Below are 18,483 nucleotides of genomic sequence, written 5' to 3'. Positions count from 1 at the left end.
ACATGACAATGAGTTCACTGTACTCAAATGGCCTTCACAGTCACCAGAGCTTAATCTAATAGAGCACATTTAGGATGTGGTGGAACGGGAGATTCTCATCATGGATGTGCAGCCAAAAGATCTGCAGCAACTCTATGAAGCATTAATGTAATCTCTAAGGAATATTTCAAGTACTTTAATGAATCTATGCTACGAAGGATTAAGGCAGTTCTGAAGACAAAAGGGGGTCAAACCCAGTACGAGTAAGGTGTACCTAATAAAGTGGCCGGTGAGTGTAAATAAACAGGCATGCATATGATTGAAAAATGATTTATATTTAGATATAAAATATATCTTTGTATGATACAAATTAAATATGAACTTAAATATCTATGTAAGAAAGTTGTTATGTATAGTGTTGTTACCATGCATCACATAATACATAATAAATATATATAATACACAAACATATACAACGTAAAACAAACTTTTATCTTAGATGCGATTGATCACGATTAATTTTTGCCCAGCACTACAAGTAACATATCACAGTAATGTGAAAGAATGTAAGTAAAACCTTGAAGACTGTAATATATATTACTTAAAAAAAATAACTTTACCCAACACTGTCTACACATAAGAGCCTCTCACCTATCCTCCGTCTCTCATCCTTGTTCTTCAGGATGTCAAGAGGAGAGCGTCCCTCTGGCATGGCATCATACAGCTGTGAGAGAGCCTTCTCTTGCTTGTCCTCATCATCACTGGGATTCACTACACATACAGTACATCTATATTTAAACACTGCATTGTTTTGTTCAATACAACAGGATCAATGCACTGTACATTCTTGTACATTATAATGCATCCCACCGAGGCCATGCTAAATGTTATGGCATTTACACGTCCCATTGTGTGCGTGTGTGTGTGTGTTCAGTCTGCTGTGTCCAAATGAGCTCATTATCAGACAAAACTGCTTGTCATGGAGATGTTAAAAACACAAGGAGGAGAGGAGGGTGGGGGGTGGCTGTTTGGATAACAACGAAAATGTTACATAATCCTATTTGTTCTGGCAGCGTCTATAAGCAGACTGTCAAAAGTAGACTGAGATACTGAACCGTCTCTGCCTTTCATCTGCCTCCCTATTATCGTCCTCAAAAAAAATAAGCTCCCTGGAATAAATTCCAGCAAATGGCTGATACCCAAATCCTTCTTTACTCTCCCAAGAAAAAAGAAACAGTTTCTATGAACGAGACACAAAGGTAACCTTTCATAGTTCAAGTGGGCTGTCAGCCAATGAGAGGTGGCCAAGAGCTGTGATTGGCTGCTTTACTTACACTGGTGGTCTAGCAGAGCGGTGGACACAAAGTAATGGGCCAAAGAGTTGTAGTGATTGATCTTGAGCTGGGACATGGTGGTCCAGAAAAAGGGCACGTTCTTCGTAATGGGGGTCTCGATCATGGACTGGTGCACTTGAGCGTATGTCTCTGCCACCTGGGAACAGAAAGGAGAGAAGGCTAAATGTTACGACTACTCAAGACAGAGGTGGAACTCTAGGCTGTAAAACAGACACACTTAAATCTTAAAACACAAATGTTTCCTCTTACCAATACAGAGAATAACAGTTAGAATAGTGAGAACATCAAATTAAAACAAAAAACGAGGTTCATTACATTATTTTTTTTGGTTTGGAAAAGTCTCTTATGCTCACCAAAGGTGAATAATTTTAATCAAGTGAAAAAATGCAGTGAAATACTATTTGAATGTTAATAAAACGGTTGAATTATCATTCAGAAACCATTAAAATATGTTGATTTGATGAAACATTAAATAATAACAATATGGAAACATTTGCGCTGCCTAATATTTTTAGCACTGGATTCTTTTGATCAACTAAAAGTTCAAAACCAATGCATTTATTTAAAATATGAATATTTAATCTCATTACAAATGTATTTGCACAATAAAATAACTGATTTCTTAAAAAAAAATACTGACATCTGTAATATAACTGGTAGTATAAGCAGAGTAATAAAAACTAAACCAATAGTACTGCTTAATATTTACAAAAGCACACCATTTTGCCATATAAAATCAATTTCTGTGTTTCAAATTTAAGACTTTTTAAGACCATGAAGAATGAAATTTCAGACTTGTATAGGGCTAAATGCTACAGATTTTTTTTTTAATGGCCCAGCAAAAAAAAAAATCTAATTAATTATTTTTAGCCACATATTTTAAATGTGTCAAAACAAGCAGATCTTAGTCGCATACATAAATTTTCATTCATTCATTTTCTTTTTGGCTTAGTCCAGTAGTTCGCAAACATTTTTCATCAAGTACCACCTCAGAAAAAAATTGTCTCTCCAAGTACCACCAAAATGAGCAGTATTGAAATACAATAGCGTAGTAGGCTCAGTAAAGCAGCTACAACTCTGCACAGTTACAAAAACGTGGCAGATTACCTCAGAAATATAGGCTTTATGTCATATATGGCATATTATATACATCATTTTTTATACATTTTTAAATGTGTGTAGCATGTACATGACATACATCAAACCTCCGCGTACCACTAGAAGGAAGCCTGCGTACCACTAGTCGTACACGTACCACAGTTTGAGAACCACTGGCTTCGTCCATTTATTAATCTGGGATCGTTACAGCGCAATGAACCACCAATTTTTATTCAACATAACATACAAAAAAATCTTTAAAAACTAATTGTTTGCACAACAGACTGTTATAATATTAGTTATGAATAGTTTTGCTAAAGGTTTTATTGAGATGTGTTGTTGGTGACTGGATGCGTGTTGGATTGATTGGGTAGCTTCACTAAAAAAAAGAACATTAAGACCTGTTTAAGACCTACAAGACAATATTTCAGTGAAATTAAGACTTTAAGTCCTAAAATTGTCTTTTTTAAATTTAAGACTTAAGACCCTGCAGATACCCTGTTAAATGTAAACAACGCAAACCTTTCTGCCAATTCATTTTAAGATTTAAATTATTAGATTACATTTACATAAATACACATTTACCTTAAATCTCAACCAATACACTGTAAAACTCAAGTCAACTTTATCAAATGAAATGAGTGTATTTAACTCCAAGTTTACTGAAAAGTAATCCTCCTCATTTGAAAAGAGTTTTGAACTCGGTGTTGAAGGTAATCAGTTAAATAAATATCTCATTACTTCAACTTAAATGGAGAAAGTTTAATGTACTCCTAAAGATTAGCATTTTAACTAAAATCAAACAGAATAAGTGGGCTTAACTTATTGGGTTTTATAGTACTCAGTTGGTTAGAGTTCTCTTCATTTATTGGGTTTTATTGTGCTCAAATTGCCTAATTTGCTCAAATAGAATAAGTTCACAGTACTCATTAGGATTAGTTTTTAAACTTGAATGATTTGTTGCAATCGGTTTTCTCAAATGGTTTGAGTAACCTTAACTTTTTGGGTTTTACAGTGTACCAATATCACCCTTGACCAATAAAATACAGTATAGAAACTTTTAACATTGATTTGATTAAGATATATCGTAAACCTAACTGTAATGTCCCGTTCTAGCCTTTTCTTCAAGCTGAAAACATTAAACAAGTACCTTGGCAGCTTCTTGGGCCATTTTGAGCAGGCAGAAGAACTCATTTCGGATTCCTGGCAGAGTGATCTGCTCAAACAGGCACTCCTGCGCTTGTGCTAGCATCAGCCGGAACAGCATACTCAGCATAGCAGGGCTCATATCATAGCTGGGGGTGTGTGTAAAGGTCTCCTTCAGTAAGTGCAGCACGCCTGCAGCAGAATGAGAACAAAATAAAAAAAAATAGGATAAAATTTAATATCAGAAGGAACAGGACAGGTCAAATGTGATGTGTAGCCTAGGAATACCAAGCATATAGACATAGATTTTCCAAGCACAGAGTTGCTCGAAGTTAATTTTTGTCAAATAATTATGCCAGTTACTGTAAACCTTAACATATTTTTTTTCTTTCCTTAACATGGCATTCCCCACACAATTTTGATATTTTGTTTAAGGACCCTAAAATAATTAAACTATTTGCACAAAAGCACACCACTTTAGGCCACTACTGTATCTCTAACTTTCCCTGTTATATTTGCTTCCAATGTATACATTAAGAAAAGTTGGTAACACCCTAAAATAATGCTCCATTAGATAATGTTTTCACTAACATGAATAACAATGCATTTATTACAGTATTTATTCATCTTGGTTAACATTAATTCATGAAAATAAAATTGTGCATTGTTAATTCATGTTAACACGTAGTGATTACTAATGCTAACAAGCACAACATTGGATTTTAATAATGCATTAGTAAATGATGATTAATAAATGCTGTACAAGATTGTTCATACTTTATATTAGTAAATACATTAAGTAACATTAAATATTGGACTTTTAAAAAGTGTTATGGAAATATTTAGATAAAAATGTCTTAACATTTTTTGGCTCAAGCAAAACAGCACAACCGTTTCCTCTATTTAATGCTTTTCATATGCATGTGAGTTTATAATTAATGACATCAGTATCTCAGGCTAATTTAATGGCAAAAACTGTTTAGAAAATACTACTCAGAAAAAAAGTATAGTAAAAACAGCAAATAAACAAACAATCTATAGGGAAATATGGCTTACAAGACACATGTCGCTCTTTGACCAAAATATGTGGCTCTCCAGCAGTCTCCCTTCAATAGTATTTTGCTATTATTATAATAATAATTATTATTATTATTATAACCGTCACTAGAAATCCAAAAATTTCCAATTGAAAATACAATTACAATTCACTTTTAATGCGTGTGTGTGTGGCGCAGTGAATAAACTTGAATTGCAACACCAATAAAGGGCATACTACCTACATTTCTATGGAAACCTCATGCACGTAACATCAAACAACATTCATGAGTGATGATGGCGAACAGAATAAAATTCTGTAAATTGTCCTTTCTTCATTCATGGACTTATATGTGTTTATTTTTGAGTTGTGCTTGACATAAATTAATATATATTCTAAAACTATGGCTCTTTAAAAAATGCATTTGCTAAAAAATCTTTGATGAAAAAAGGGTTGCAAACCCCTGCTCTGACACATTTTCTGGCAAAATCATACAGAATAACTCAAACAAAATAAACATTTTTGTAAGCACAGAGATCTTACAGATAAAAAAAGACTTGTGGGACAGTGTGTCGATCAATCTCTGTCATAATCACAACTATGAAAAAAGCGACAGAGATTATATTTGTCCCTTCTTTCCGGTGGACATTTACAAAACATTCTGTGATGAAAGGCTGCGGGGTTGGATGTTTTGATAGTTTAAGTAAGACAGCCAAAGCACTCTTTGTGCAGCTGTTATTTTAAGGCAGCTACAAAACCAACACAAGCCACCGAGTTCCCATGAGCTTGTGACAGATCTGCTGTCGAGGGGGAAGAATTACATCATGCTCACTCCACCCCGAAACACAACCAAAACCTGAAAATATGGCCTGATCTCATGAGGCAGGAGTCCATCCACGCTTGGTGACAATTTTAGTCACATTCCCACGCAGTGATGTGTCCCATTACTGATGTATCCCCTTACTGATAAATAACCTACTCAAAAGTTCTCACCTGCAGATTTTTGGAAGGCAGCGATGGCGTCCTCGAGTCCTGCTAGTGTCTGTCTGTCAGCACGAGTGCCAATCTGTGAGTAGAGCGCTGCCATGTTAAAGAGCATGCTGGCTTTCTCCAGGGAGATGTTATTCTGGCACACAGGCATGCCAGTGAAGGAGTCATACCTGTGTAGGAAGAAAAAAAATAACTGTGTTAAACATATTTTCACACAGATGATTCAAAGTCAATGATAATGTTTAATTTACCGTATGTATTATTAGGATTTAACTTAATAGGATAGTTCATCTAAAAATGAAAAATCTGCTATCTTTTTTCTTGACTTTTAACTTGTTCCAAACCGGTTTTAAGTTTCTTCCTTCTCTGAAGACAAAAGAAGACATTTTAAAGAATGCAGACAACTGTCACTCAACTGTCACTCACTGACTTCCACTTTGTTTTCTTTCTTAGTATGGATGTCAATGGTTGCCGGTTTTCTATATTCTTCAAAATATCTGCTTTTGTTCATTAATTTTCTTGTCGACTTAGTCCCTTTATTAATCCGGGTTCGCCACAGCGTAATGAACTGCCAACTTATCCAGCAAGTTTTTACGCAGCGGATGCCCTTCCAGCCGCAACCCATCTCTGGGAAACATCCACACACACACATTCACACACACTTATACACTACGGACAATTTAGCCAACCCAATTCACCTGTACTGCATGTCTTTGGACTGTATGGGAAACCGGAGCACCCGGAGGAAACCCAAACAAAGGCAGGGAGATAATGCAAACTCCACACAGAAACACCAACTGAGCCAAGGTTCTAACCAGCGACCCAGCGACCTTCTTGCTGTGTGGTGACAGCACTACCTACTGCGCCACTGCCTCAGCCTATCTGCTTTTGTGTTGTTCAGAAGAAAGTAACTCAACATGCGTTCAGAACCACATGAGGATGAGTAATCAATGAGTAATGTTTCCACATTTTTCATGCATAAGCTAATATTAACTAACAATGAGCAAACACAATTGTTTCAATATTCATTTAATCTTTGCTAACATTAATATGGACAAATACAGTTCAGTGTTAGCTCATGCTAACTCAAGTGCCTTAAATAACATCAACATTACTAATAGATAGTGAAATTAACATTTAGATGCTTTAGAAATATTTCCACTGTTAGCTCATGTTATGTAATGTTGTTATCTAATGTTAACGAATGGAAACTTATATAAAAAGTGTCATCGCATCATTAATAATTCAGCTTAATCTCTCCAGCTTCTTTATTATTCTTTTATTTATCTAGTCACCTCATTTTGTCTCTAGCGTATGAATGAAACAAAAAGTTATTGTATAAACATACAAACAACAAAGCCAGCTTGACAGCCCAGTTGGACCAGTTGTTTCCAGTTGGCATTTCCTCTAATGTGTTGTCATATTTACAGCTGATACAGAACAGCATAAATCCATTACAAACTTATTATTGCTGGTGTGGGCAAGATGCAACCTACCAGGTGAAAAAAATGCCAATCTGACGTGTAGGGGAGAAGAATCGAGTCTCCAGGAAGGAAAGTTGACTGAAGTAGTTGGCAATCAAGTCTACACCAGAATTGTTGCGACTGGGTGTCCGACAAGCCTGAAACACATTTACTAGCATTATTAAGACCCATTGGTTAGCGCAGAACAATTTTTTATCTAGCATAAATATATTCAATTATTTATTAATCAAAGAAGCATAGCTTTCAAAAACAATTTAGAGAATAGCTTAAAGTCTCAAAACTTTCTAACTTTAACTTAAAGAGATCACACAAAACTAAAAATTCTGTCAACATTTACTCACTCTTCACTAGTTCCAATCCTGTTTGACTTTCTTCTGGTAAACACAAAGGAAGGTATTTTGAAGAAAGCAGGAAACCTGTAACCATTGACTTCAATAGAATCTTTCTTAATATGGAAGTCAATGGTTACAAGTATTTTAGCTTGCCTTAAAATAACTTCTTTTGTGTTCAACAGAAGAAAGAAACTCAAAGGATTAGAACCACTTGAGTGTGAGTAAATTTTCATTTTCACTATCCCTTTAAATGTACTTTACATTTTTTAAATGAACAATTTTTTTATCTAGTATGAATATTCATGCCAACCAATATTGCCAACAAATCAGCCAACATGGCACATTACAAAAAAAATAAATAACACATTAAATAAATAATAAATATGACGTTAAAACCACCAGTAGATGGTGTAAAGTCTACTAGTGTCCCAAAAGACGCACCGTACACTATGTACTGTGTAACATGTCATTCAACATCAGACACTGAAGGCACCACCGTGAAATTAAAGCTTAAAGTCCAGAGGGATGATTATACCTGTCTTAGGTCCATGAGGTCATCGATCTGATTCTGGAAGTTTGAGCCATCTTCACTGTAGTGTTCCAGGATGAAGTCCTGTTCAAATAAATCATTTTTGTACCCATTAATTAATATGCCATACACAAGACGTCACATGATCCCGTATTTGCAGGCCTGTTCGCCTTGTTAAACTTGTCTCTAGAAAAACAGACTTGCAATGGCATACTGTCATAACTTCACCTGTAAAAGAGTATGTTATTACAGTTTGGCTAGAAAACAAAAATCCATCCGATTGATCTCCATCTCTCAACATTCATCTCAACGCCCATATATTTACGAGACAATAAGAGATATTCATCAAGGCTTATTAAAGTTTTATTGAGTCCCTGTTTATTATTCTGTGACCTACTTTCCATTTACACTCAGAAAAGCTTTGAAAGCAACCAGACTGCAGGCCTGATAACTGAGGTAAACAGAGGAGGTGCTGTGAAAGAAACCGACCTTGAGAGGAACAGAGAAATCCACATCTTTTGTCTCCTTCAGTCCCAGGGGAATGAGCGGGATGCTGGATGACTCTCTAAAATGAAGACATAGAGAGAGCAGAATTGACTTTAGAAAAGCCATCATGAGAATACATTCAATATTTCTATAAGAAACAGTAAGACTTCAAGGTTGACTTAGAAAAGCCAGTCCTCCTACTGTCTCTGTGACTCAAAAGTGAGTCATGCTTACATGTCCAACTGTATTTGACCCCTGTCATACATTACTAATACTACAACTATTCTCTGTAATCTTTAATTAGCTCTAAGACTGAATCAGCTGATAATGAAGTAAAGGACGCTTTACCCCTACAAGCCGGTTGACCTACTTGGGTTGTAGAAAAGTAATGACCTGTTGCCTGGGTCACAGGTGCATGAGCAAATCTGCAAACTTAGATTAGCACAATACAATGCAATTGTTTCAGTGGTGTCAATGCTTTTGCTATGGTGCTGCTGTTAGTAATGGGCCATGAGCTGAAAGCAGTCTGGGTGAAGACGGATGGGAGAACACATGAGTGTGAGCTGATGAGAGGCAGTCCTGGGCTGCCCTGATTGCGTCTAGATGACTGATAACAGTTGAGCCCCAGTGCGGTTCTGGGAAATGCTTGCAAGAAATATTGTGGAATCGGAGGAAATGACAAAGCAAATATGCCTGTAAATAAAATCCCGTAGGACATAAACAGGGAATTTAGATTTGTTAACATTGGTTATGTATTGTGTGCCATGCTTTATTTTTTTTATAAAGACAATAATGCTTTTATTAAGCAAGACTGCATTAAAATGATCCATAAAAAAGTGTCATGTTATAAAAGGATTCAAACGTTCTGTTGATCATTGAATCCTGAAAAATACTGTAGCTTTTTTGTTTAAAGTAATAAAACAAGTCATTTTAAATAATGACATTTCACAACATTACCATATTTGTTTTTCTTTCTTAATCAAAGAACTGTTGCTTTTAAAAACAATTTAGAAAATTGCTTAAACACTCAAAACTTTATAGCTTTGACAGTCATGTTCAACAACAGGTAAAGTTCACCCAAAAATGCAAATTCTGTCATCTTTTACTCACTCTTCACTTGTTTCAAACCAGTTTGACTTTCTTTCTTCTGTTGAGCTCAAAATAATGTATTTTGAAGAAAGCTGGAAACCTGTAAATCACTGACTTTCATAGACTCTATATTCATAGAGTCAAAAATATCCTACTAAACAAAAATATCCTACTATGAAAATTAATGGTTACCAGTGTTGGCGAAAGTTACTTTAGAAAGTATGCATTACAATATTGAGTCACTCCACAAAAAAATTACTAATTGCATAAATTAATTTCTTTTTATAGAAAGTAATGCGATACATTACTTTTGAGTTACTTTTCTGACCTGGCTGAGGCTTGATCTCTTTCAGAACTTGCAGGGTATTTTTCTTTTTATGAGCTCTGCATTTAATGCCACCCTGTATAACCCACACCTACATTTACCTTTAAAAAAATTTAATAAAAAAGTAGAATAATGTTACCTTCAGAGAACTTCCTGATACTATACATGCAGTGTATACAGATTAATGAAAGTTAAAAGCAATGTGTTTGCTACTTTTGTATTTTTGACTAAATTAGTTCCTTAAATCCCTTTCCATTGAGACTCTAATCCCTTTTTTACCATGTTTTCAAAATAATGAGAATACTTCCATCAAAGAAATGTAAAGCTCTATCTTTTTATTTTTTCTTTGTCTGTTCCTGCAGGGAGCTTATTTTCTCATTGTGTGCGATTCAACGCGATTACACTAATTTTAATAACTATTTTTAAAAGCATATTAAGTAATCCAAAAAGTAAGTCAAGTTACATTTTTAAAAATGTAACTCAAATACTATTACAATTTTTTTTAAGTAATGCGTTACTTGTTACTCAGAAAAGTAATACTATTACGTAACTCTCGTTACTTGTAATGCGTTACCCCCGATACTGATGGTTACAGGTTTTCAGCCTGCTTTAAAATAACTTTATTTTTTGTTTTACAGAAAAAAGAAACTCATAAAGGATTAGAATGACTTGAGTGAGTATGTTTTAATTTTTGGGTGAACCATCACTTTAAATGTACTTCACATGTTTTAATGAACTGGCACTAATTAACATTAAACATTAAAAAAACATTATTAGGGAGCAAGCATACGTTTATGAATAAGAAAGAAATTTACTGTTAATCATTATACAGTTTATTAAATAATGTTAAATTAAAGCACAGTCAAATTAAAGTACGACTAAATTAAACAAACTATGAACAAACAGAGAAAATAAAATTTTATTCATCTACAGTGGTCAGCATAATTTACAGCCCATTTTGAAAATGCATATTTGTATTAATTTCTCAGTGAATATAGGCAATGTATTTTAGTGCATTTAAACAAAACAGGTTTATTAAACAGATGTATTTAGAAAAATAATATTTTAGTCACCAAACATATTTAGAAATTGAAAAATAATACAATTAAAACATGATCAAAAAACGTGATCAAAACATTTCATCAAATTTGTTCTAAAACTATTAAACAACAACCATTCTTATGACAATTTTTTTTTCAATTGTTTAAATCAACTTCAAATGTTCACTACAGTAATACTATTCTCCTACTGGAAACAACATTAGATCATAACAACATGACTTCCATGTTGTGAGTCTAACACCAAAGCACTCATCACAACATTATGCTGTAGCATCCACCACGTTCTTCAGTGCAGTGTGTAATGAGAACTTCAAAGAATGCAAGCCAATCACAGAGCAGAGAACATCCACAGCAGCGAGACACTGAGAACAGAGGACAGGTTTTGTTTCTGTACGCTCTTCAGGCCATGAGAAAAGTTTGTTTCAAAACCAGACAGAGAGGAAAAGAGGGGGGTGCAGGCCAGGGGCATAAAAGAAATGAAAGAATGTGGTTCTGTCCTTACACACAGACACACACACACATATAAAAACAGTAAGCTGGCAACCAGGTGCAATGGAGAATAGTACATTGTGTGTAGCAACAGGAAGACCTTGTTCTGTTTAAATATCTGTGCATGAAACACATGTGATAACACTACGCCAATGGGCATGTGTCTGTTCTCACGTTATCACACTTAAGTGATAGCCATAGTTTGTTTAAGAGGACAAATAAAGAAGGTTTGTAGAAATCTGAAACAAGTAAATAAACATTTGCAGTGCTGAACAAAATCGAAACCAGAGGTCTCATTTATAAACGTTGCATTTGCACAAAACAGGGGTGGAAGTGTGTGTACAGTAGGGCTAAACAATATATCGATATCGCAATGTCCAAGGCTGCAATACTCTCATCACAGGGATTTGCAATGTAGTTGGGATTATGGCTGACCAGACATTACCGTTCACAACGTCACATCAGAATTTTACCTTTTAGCCTGTGACTGAATTGAGCTAATTTAAGCTATTTGGTCACAATAAACTTAACATTTGTAGCTTAAAGATTATTGTACATTATGTAATTATTTACTCAAAGTGATTCGGTGTTGTTATTATTATTACTATTATTATTACTATTTGTAGTAGTAGCAGTAGTAGTAACTGCGTTCACACCGAAAGCGGCGAGAGTGTCAAAGATCATTCTGGCCTCCCTGGCGACAAAGGTGTCTGCCTTCAAAATTCACTACATTGATCTCGTATATAAAGGAGCCATTGCAGCATATCATATCAGTTACATCCCCGCATAAAACATGCTTTCTAGAGTGAAGATGTTGCACACTTATTATCAAATTCATTTAACAAAGGAAGATCGAGTTGCATGTGGTGTGTTTGCTCCACTTAATTTTCCAATATGTGTCCATATGTCTGAAATATCCTGAAGCAACAATACTGTTTTGTATTGTCGCATGAGATTCCCACCTTTTAAAGCTAAAAAATATATTTAACATCAATGCACATCAGTAACTCGCCAGTAACTTTTTAATGTACGTTTCTGTAAGATAACATTGCATATAATTAGAAATCAGGCGACCGCAATAATCAAACACTTGGGACCACCTGTGTTCGAAACCAAAGTTTACAGTTACTGTGTTCTCTGGACTCCTCTCAATTGGTGGATTGATTGATTGATTCTCAATTGCTTGCTGCAGAACTGCTTGTCATTTTGTAATTAATTTTATGCAGATGGCCTTTTCTACCTACAGAATTATCTCAATTGATCTAAAATAATGAATTCCTAAGCTATTCAAGTCATTTGGTGAAATTGCATTTATATATAGCAGTAAAGTATAATTTTGCAATGTCAATTAAAAAAAATAAAAACTTGAAAGGAGAATGTACGCAGCTGTAAGTGAAATCTAAGCGAAACAACTTACCTTAAATTCTTAATTGATCCACTTTAAATCCTCATATATGAGCCATAATCACTAATAAATCAATGAATTTTTATTTTCCTGGTCTACATCCACTTTTAGGAAGGTTTCTATGCAAATTTTATAAATCAGACCCCAGAGCTTCTAGAGAAAAAGCAAGCCTTTCAAAGTCAGAGAACACAACCATAAAAACACAAACAAATACAGTACGAAGTCCAAAACTGACACGTCAACCGCTTTGCTATAACCTTTTATACCACTTCAGAATAAAAATACTGTAATAATAAGTAAGCAATAAAACTGGGATTAATAAAGGATCAAATTTGCGATATGGCAAAAATGCAATCTTGATAATTAACACTAACAATAAATATTTTGATATAAGTTGTTTATATAATGCTTCCAGCCTTGACCAAAGCCACTAAAATTAGAGGGTTCGTTGAGTAACATTTAAAAATATTATTAATTAACAAAAACAGATTACACATTACTCAGATTTTTACAGATTTCTGCTGTGTTATTAGATCAATATAGAGTACAAATGTCTATCGTTATCAACATCAAATTTATTGTGATTCGATATGATATTGTTTATCCGTCCAGCCATAGTTTCTTTATATACTGGAGAATACACTTTTATTCACTCCATAGAATTTCATTATATAAAAAAAATAAATAAATTTATACATAAAAATAAATATTTATAAAAAAAATTCTTTTTCTATCTATCTATCTATCTATCTATCTATTTATATATATAAAATACACACACACACACACACACACACACACACACACACATATATGTATATATATATATATATATATATATATATATATATATATATATATATATATATATATATATATATATATATATATATATGTATATATATATATATATATATATATGTATATATGTATATATATGTATATATGTATATATATATATATGTATATATATATATATATATATATATATATATGTATATATGTATATATATATATATATATGTATATATATGTATATATATATATATATATATATATATATATATATATATATATATATATATATATATATATATATATATATATATATATATATATATATATAAATATGAAGAAACAACAAAAAATTATAAACTAAAAATAATATAAACATAAAAATAGATAAATATAAAAAATCTAAAATGAATAAATAAAAATATGTGAACTATACATGAACAATGAATCAGAATTACAAATTTTGGATTAACTATACCTACTAACTATACCACACTTATACCTAAAAACCAAAAAATAAACAAAATGTCAGTCTCTCATGTTTACAGCTTTTAAGTAAGCTGTAATTGCGTATGTAGGTCAGGGGTTCAGAATCAGGTGCAGATGTCTGCAGGAGGTTTTTCTGGTTTACTACCAACCCTCCAGGCAAAGGGGATAAACACTCTTTCATTAGTGTTTGGCCCAGAGGAACAAACCAGAGGTGGTAGTAAGCCTCAACGTGTTATGAAGCAAATCCTGATGAAGAACTAGGCCAACACAGCTCAGTTAAGCAAGGGTTTGAGCTGAAAATATGGCTGAGCTTTTGCACAATGTTATTCACATCAGGACAGACAGTGAAGGATGCCAACAACACTCAAGCGTGTATACGTGAACACACACACACACATTCACCCTCACTGCGGTCTGAGAGGCAAACGAGGGCTTAGAGAGGATTTAAAGAGGACAAGAATCTAACCGTAACCAAGGAAACACTCTCAAGGCCTGCAAACTAAACACAACACATCCACAGCGTGACGATCACAAAAGCATGACTGCGGTCCCCTTTCAATCTTTTCATTTGAAAGGATCCCAAAAGGATCACTTAAACGTCCTTGAATAAAGATGACATGTTTTTCCTCCATCTTGCCTTCAGTCATAAGATATGTCTATTCCAAGCAATGACATTTTTCATGAAACAAAAAAAAAAATGCATACATATATATAAATGTAATGAATACCGTGATGATAATGTGATGACATACCATAGAAAATGCATCAAAAACTCAAATTAAAAAGCTAAAGGAAAACACATTCTCGCATTTTCTTTTGCCATGTGAATGAGGACACACGTTGCATGTGTGTGAAGGGAGGATGAGCCTGACAATTCACTAGAATCATCAACCTGTCAAACCACCCATTCAAAAACTTGTCTGACCAGTTTTGTATAGAGTTGCTTTCTATTGGGAATCCGATTAACCCAAGTTGATGTAGATGACTGACCAATCAACTGATAAACTGATGACCAATAAACTGATAAAAATTTTTTTTTTTTTTAAATCAACTGATAGGGGAATTTACAGGAAAGTTGAATCATTAGCTACGTTTCCATCCACCTAGTTTTATGCGCACTTTGGACATGCACATATTTTTTTTTTTTTTGGAAAAAAATTAATAAATAAATAAATCAATTGATGGAAACGCCAAGATGCGCATCAATTTTGGAAATGCACATAAAAAACATGTGCATAACGGATTAGGATAAAAGATGCACATAAACTGCAATGGAAACACTTTTACAGAACAAATTCCAGTATGCTCATTAAAAAAGATTTTGTTATAAGAGATCATGTGATGGCAAAAATGTGTGTGAATGGACAAACCAGCAGGCTGAGCACATTATAAAAAAATCTGAAATGTTGTTCAGGTCATTCTAAAATGCTTTAACCATCTCTCTATTATGTTATTATAATATTAATGACCTGCAGAATCAAACGCCACCACATATTCACTGTGTCAGGATTGTCTTCTAAGGTGCAAGTCATTTATATAATGAAGAAAAGATTCACGCAGCTTCTCTTATCACAACAAACTCAGTTTTTACTGTTGATATTTGGCGCCAGATAATCAGGAAGTGACGGTTTTGTTCACTTTGATTCATTGGATGGAAACGCTGCTTTATTTGCACATCTTTTATGTGATTATCCAGTTTTGCGTATAAATTTAATTTGCATTTTTGATGAAAACATAGCTAATGTCTATTGCTAATTGCTGGGATCTCACAAGACTGGTAGAGTGCTGGAAGGGACGCATTGTGGTCACTTTTTAAAAATTTGAATGTCATGCTAACATTCACACAGACACATTCCATTAAAAAATATAACAATAATGTGCACTGAAAATCATTTAAACTAAAGGCAACATTAAAGTCAATCTGGTTTTCATTTCTTATTTAAAAATATCAGTGCCGAGATTCATAACATGCACAATGATTGTCCACCCCAAGCTTAAGTCTAGCTCTGGAAGCATGCCACCACACATCCAAGAGAAAACATTTATACATTTTTATTATACATGTATTTGTATATAGAGAGAGTAAAGAAAAAGATTGCTATCATGTTATGCTATCAAAAAAGAAATAATTTTAAATTTATTAGATTACATTTAGATTTTGGAAGTTTTCATAAACATTATTTTTTCCTGTTGAAGGCTTTATGAGCAGGTACACTGCAAAAAAAAATGTTATTTACCAAGAGGTTTCATCTCATTTCTCGTCCAAATATCTACAAATTATTAAATCAAAAAGCATTTTCTAGACAAGTAAAAAAATTGGTCTTGTTTTGACAAATAATATGTCAAAATTGAGTGAGTTTTTCCTTAAAACAAGCAACATATTCTGCCAATCTGGAAAGAAAGATAATCTTGTCTTCTATTTAAAATAAGATTATTTTGCTTTACTCATTGGTAGATTATTTTGCTTGAATATATAGATATTTAAAAATCTAAGCAAAAAAAGAGCATTTTTTTGCAGTGTAGCAGGAGTTAACTGAAGCACTTCTTCGTGTAGGTGTGCATCATTTCAGAAAACATTTATCTTCTATTGCCAACAGTCCGTGGAATCACTCAGAAATTCCAAAAGACCTTTGCAGATTTCCGAGAAATTCAAACACCTGTAACAAAAATATGAACATCCCCTGGGCATTCTGTGTTTGACATATTTTGGCACATGCAATCACTCCTTCAGCTATTAGTAACCATATGGTTCTCTCAATTTCACACTAACCAACTATATTTAAAATCATTCCAGATAATTTCCTCCTAGTACAGTACGGATGAGATAATGCAGGGCATGGAGTTCTTAATCATTCTGTACACACCCCTCGCATTACTGTAACTCATCAGGGAGGCTCTGTATGTCCAGATGAACTGTGTGTGAGCAGTAACTGGGCATTCTGTCTCTGCGGATCTTTCTGTGACCTGAACTTGTTCTCACTGTATCTTACTTCATCAATCAGTGCTACAGTTAGTGTGTGTGCGCGTGTACTTACTGTACGTTCTGATAAACTTCCACAGAGCTGTTGAGTCCCTCCAGCTGTTCCATAAGAAGCTGTAAATCTGAGTTGACATAACTCAACTCCAGCACCACCTGCTCCCGAACTTTATTATTGGAAGTCGCCCTTGAGAGAAAGAGAAAGAAAAAAAGATAAGCGAAGATCATACCAAACTGAATCCATAACAGGACAAGTGGCACAATTTCATAATGTCTCTGGTTTAAAATTAATAATACATATATACAAAAAATGTCAAATCTGCTTGTATTACATTACATTACATTAACATTAAAGGGGAGATATTTTATAATTTTTACAAGATGTAAGCCTTTGATGTTTCCAGCATCTGTCTGTAAAGTTGCAAAACACCCATCAGATCATTTACTATAGCCTCAGAGTCTGCCCATTTTGTGTAGCTGTTTTTGTAGCCTGTGGCTTTAAATGCAAATGAGCTGCTTCTCCCCGCCCATCGCTCCCATGTGCATGTCTGCTTCTCTTGCATTACAGCAGATAAACAGCAGTCGGTGATAGAGACAAGGCACCTTTCCACTACACATGACAAACGACAGTAATTTATTTCCAATGGAGAGTAGTCCGGGATTTTAGATAGAGTAAAATCGCTATCTAACGCTATTACAAACATGCTCAGTTTTAAAACATTTTAAACTTAACATTTTTAAAAATCACTGGGATTTGGATTCTATTTTAACTTCAGGAAGTTTAAAAAAAAGACACTTGTTGGGTTTCTATCACTTCAGTATGACTGTGGACACACTATACCTACACACAGTTGTGTCCAAACAGCTTACAAAAGTTGATTATCATCATAGGTGCCCTTTAAGACTGGACCCTGTGCTGTTTTTTGTGCTTCCAGGACACATGGTAAAAATCAGTAAAAAGTGTGCAGTAAACCACGACACACACGCACACGTATACACACACAAAGTAAGGCTGTAGAACGCACTAAAACAAGACATTACATGAAGGGAGATGTATTTAAATAGCTTCTCAATTTCCTACATTAATTCTATTCAAAACTCTTTTTAGTGAAGCAAAAGCAAATTGAGCAAGTCAGTTTGGATCTGTTATCTGCCCGGACAATCAATCATTGTTTCTATTCAGATCACAAGCTTTGTAGTTCTTACAGACTCCTGGGAAAGATCACGAACTGTCCTGGAATACTATATAATAATAATGATAATGATGATGATTATTAGAACACATCACCCCTTATCTAGCTCATGGCAAAGTGAACTGCCCAATTCAGCATGCAAAATTGGCATTGGCCGTTGGTGAAAGAAAGAGCTCTGATTGGCTGTTTTGCTACAAATCAAAGTGTGAGAACAAAACTGAAGAA

General features: G+C 34.1%; 1 protein-coding gene and 1 long non-coding RNA gene across 3 annotated transcripts in view; one reads left to right on the top strand and one right to left on the bottom strand.

Moving 5' to 3' along the window:
- rhpn2 (rhophilin, Rho GTPase binding protein 2) overlaps nucleotides 1-18,483 on the bottom strand; it is a 43,991-nt gene that overhangs the window by 12,581 nt on the left and 12,927 nt on the right. For both annotated transcript variants that reach the window (XM_005168961.6, NM_201178.1), the window contains 8 exon segments: nucleotides 17,124-17,252; nucleotides 8,439-8,514; nucleotides 7,956-8,033; nucleotides 7,101-7,225; nucleotides 5,608-5,774; nucleotides 3,583-3,770; nucleotides 1,314-1,470; nucleotides 631-750 (listed from right to left, as the gene is read on the bottom strand). In XM_005168961.6, the coding sequence (XP_005169018.1) occupies nucleotides 631-750; nucleotides 1,314-1,470; nucleotides 3,583-3,770; nucleotides 5,608-5,774; nucleotides 7,101-7,225; nucleotides 7,956-8,033; nucleotides 8,439-8,514; nucleotides 17,124-17,252 (1,040 nt within the window).
- Nucleotides 1-18,483, top strand: part of LOC141375412 (uncharacterized) — a 35,994-nt gene that overhangs the window by 11,203 nt on the left and 6,308 nt on the right. The window lies entirely within an intron of this gene.

The sequence above is a fragment of the Danio rerio genome, chromosome 7, assembly GCF_049306965.1.
Source record: "Danio rerio strain Tuebingen ecotype United States chromosome 7, GRCz12tu, whole genome shotgun sequence".
Taxonomy (NCBI): Eukaryota; Metazoa; Chordata; class Actinopteri; order Cypriniformes; family Danionidae; genus Danio; species Danio rerio.
The sequence above is the reverse complement of the archived record's forward strand: the minus strand, read 5'-3'. Positions and strand labels throughout refer to the sequence as shown.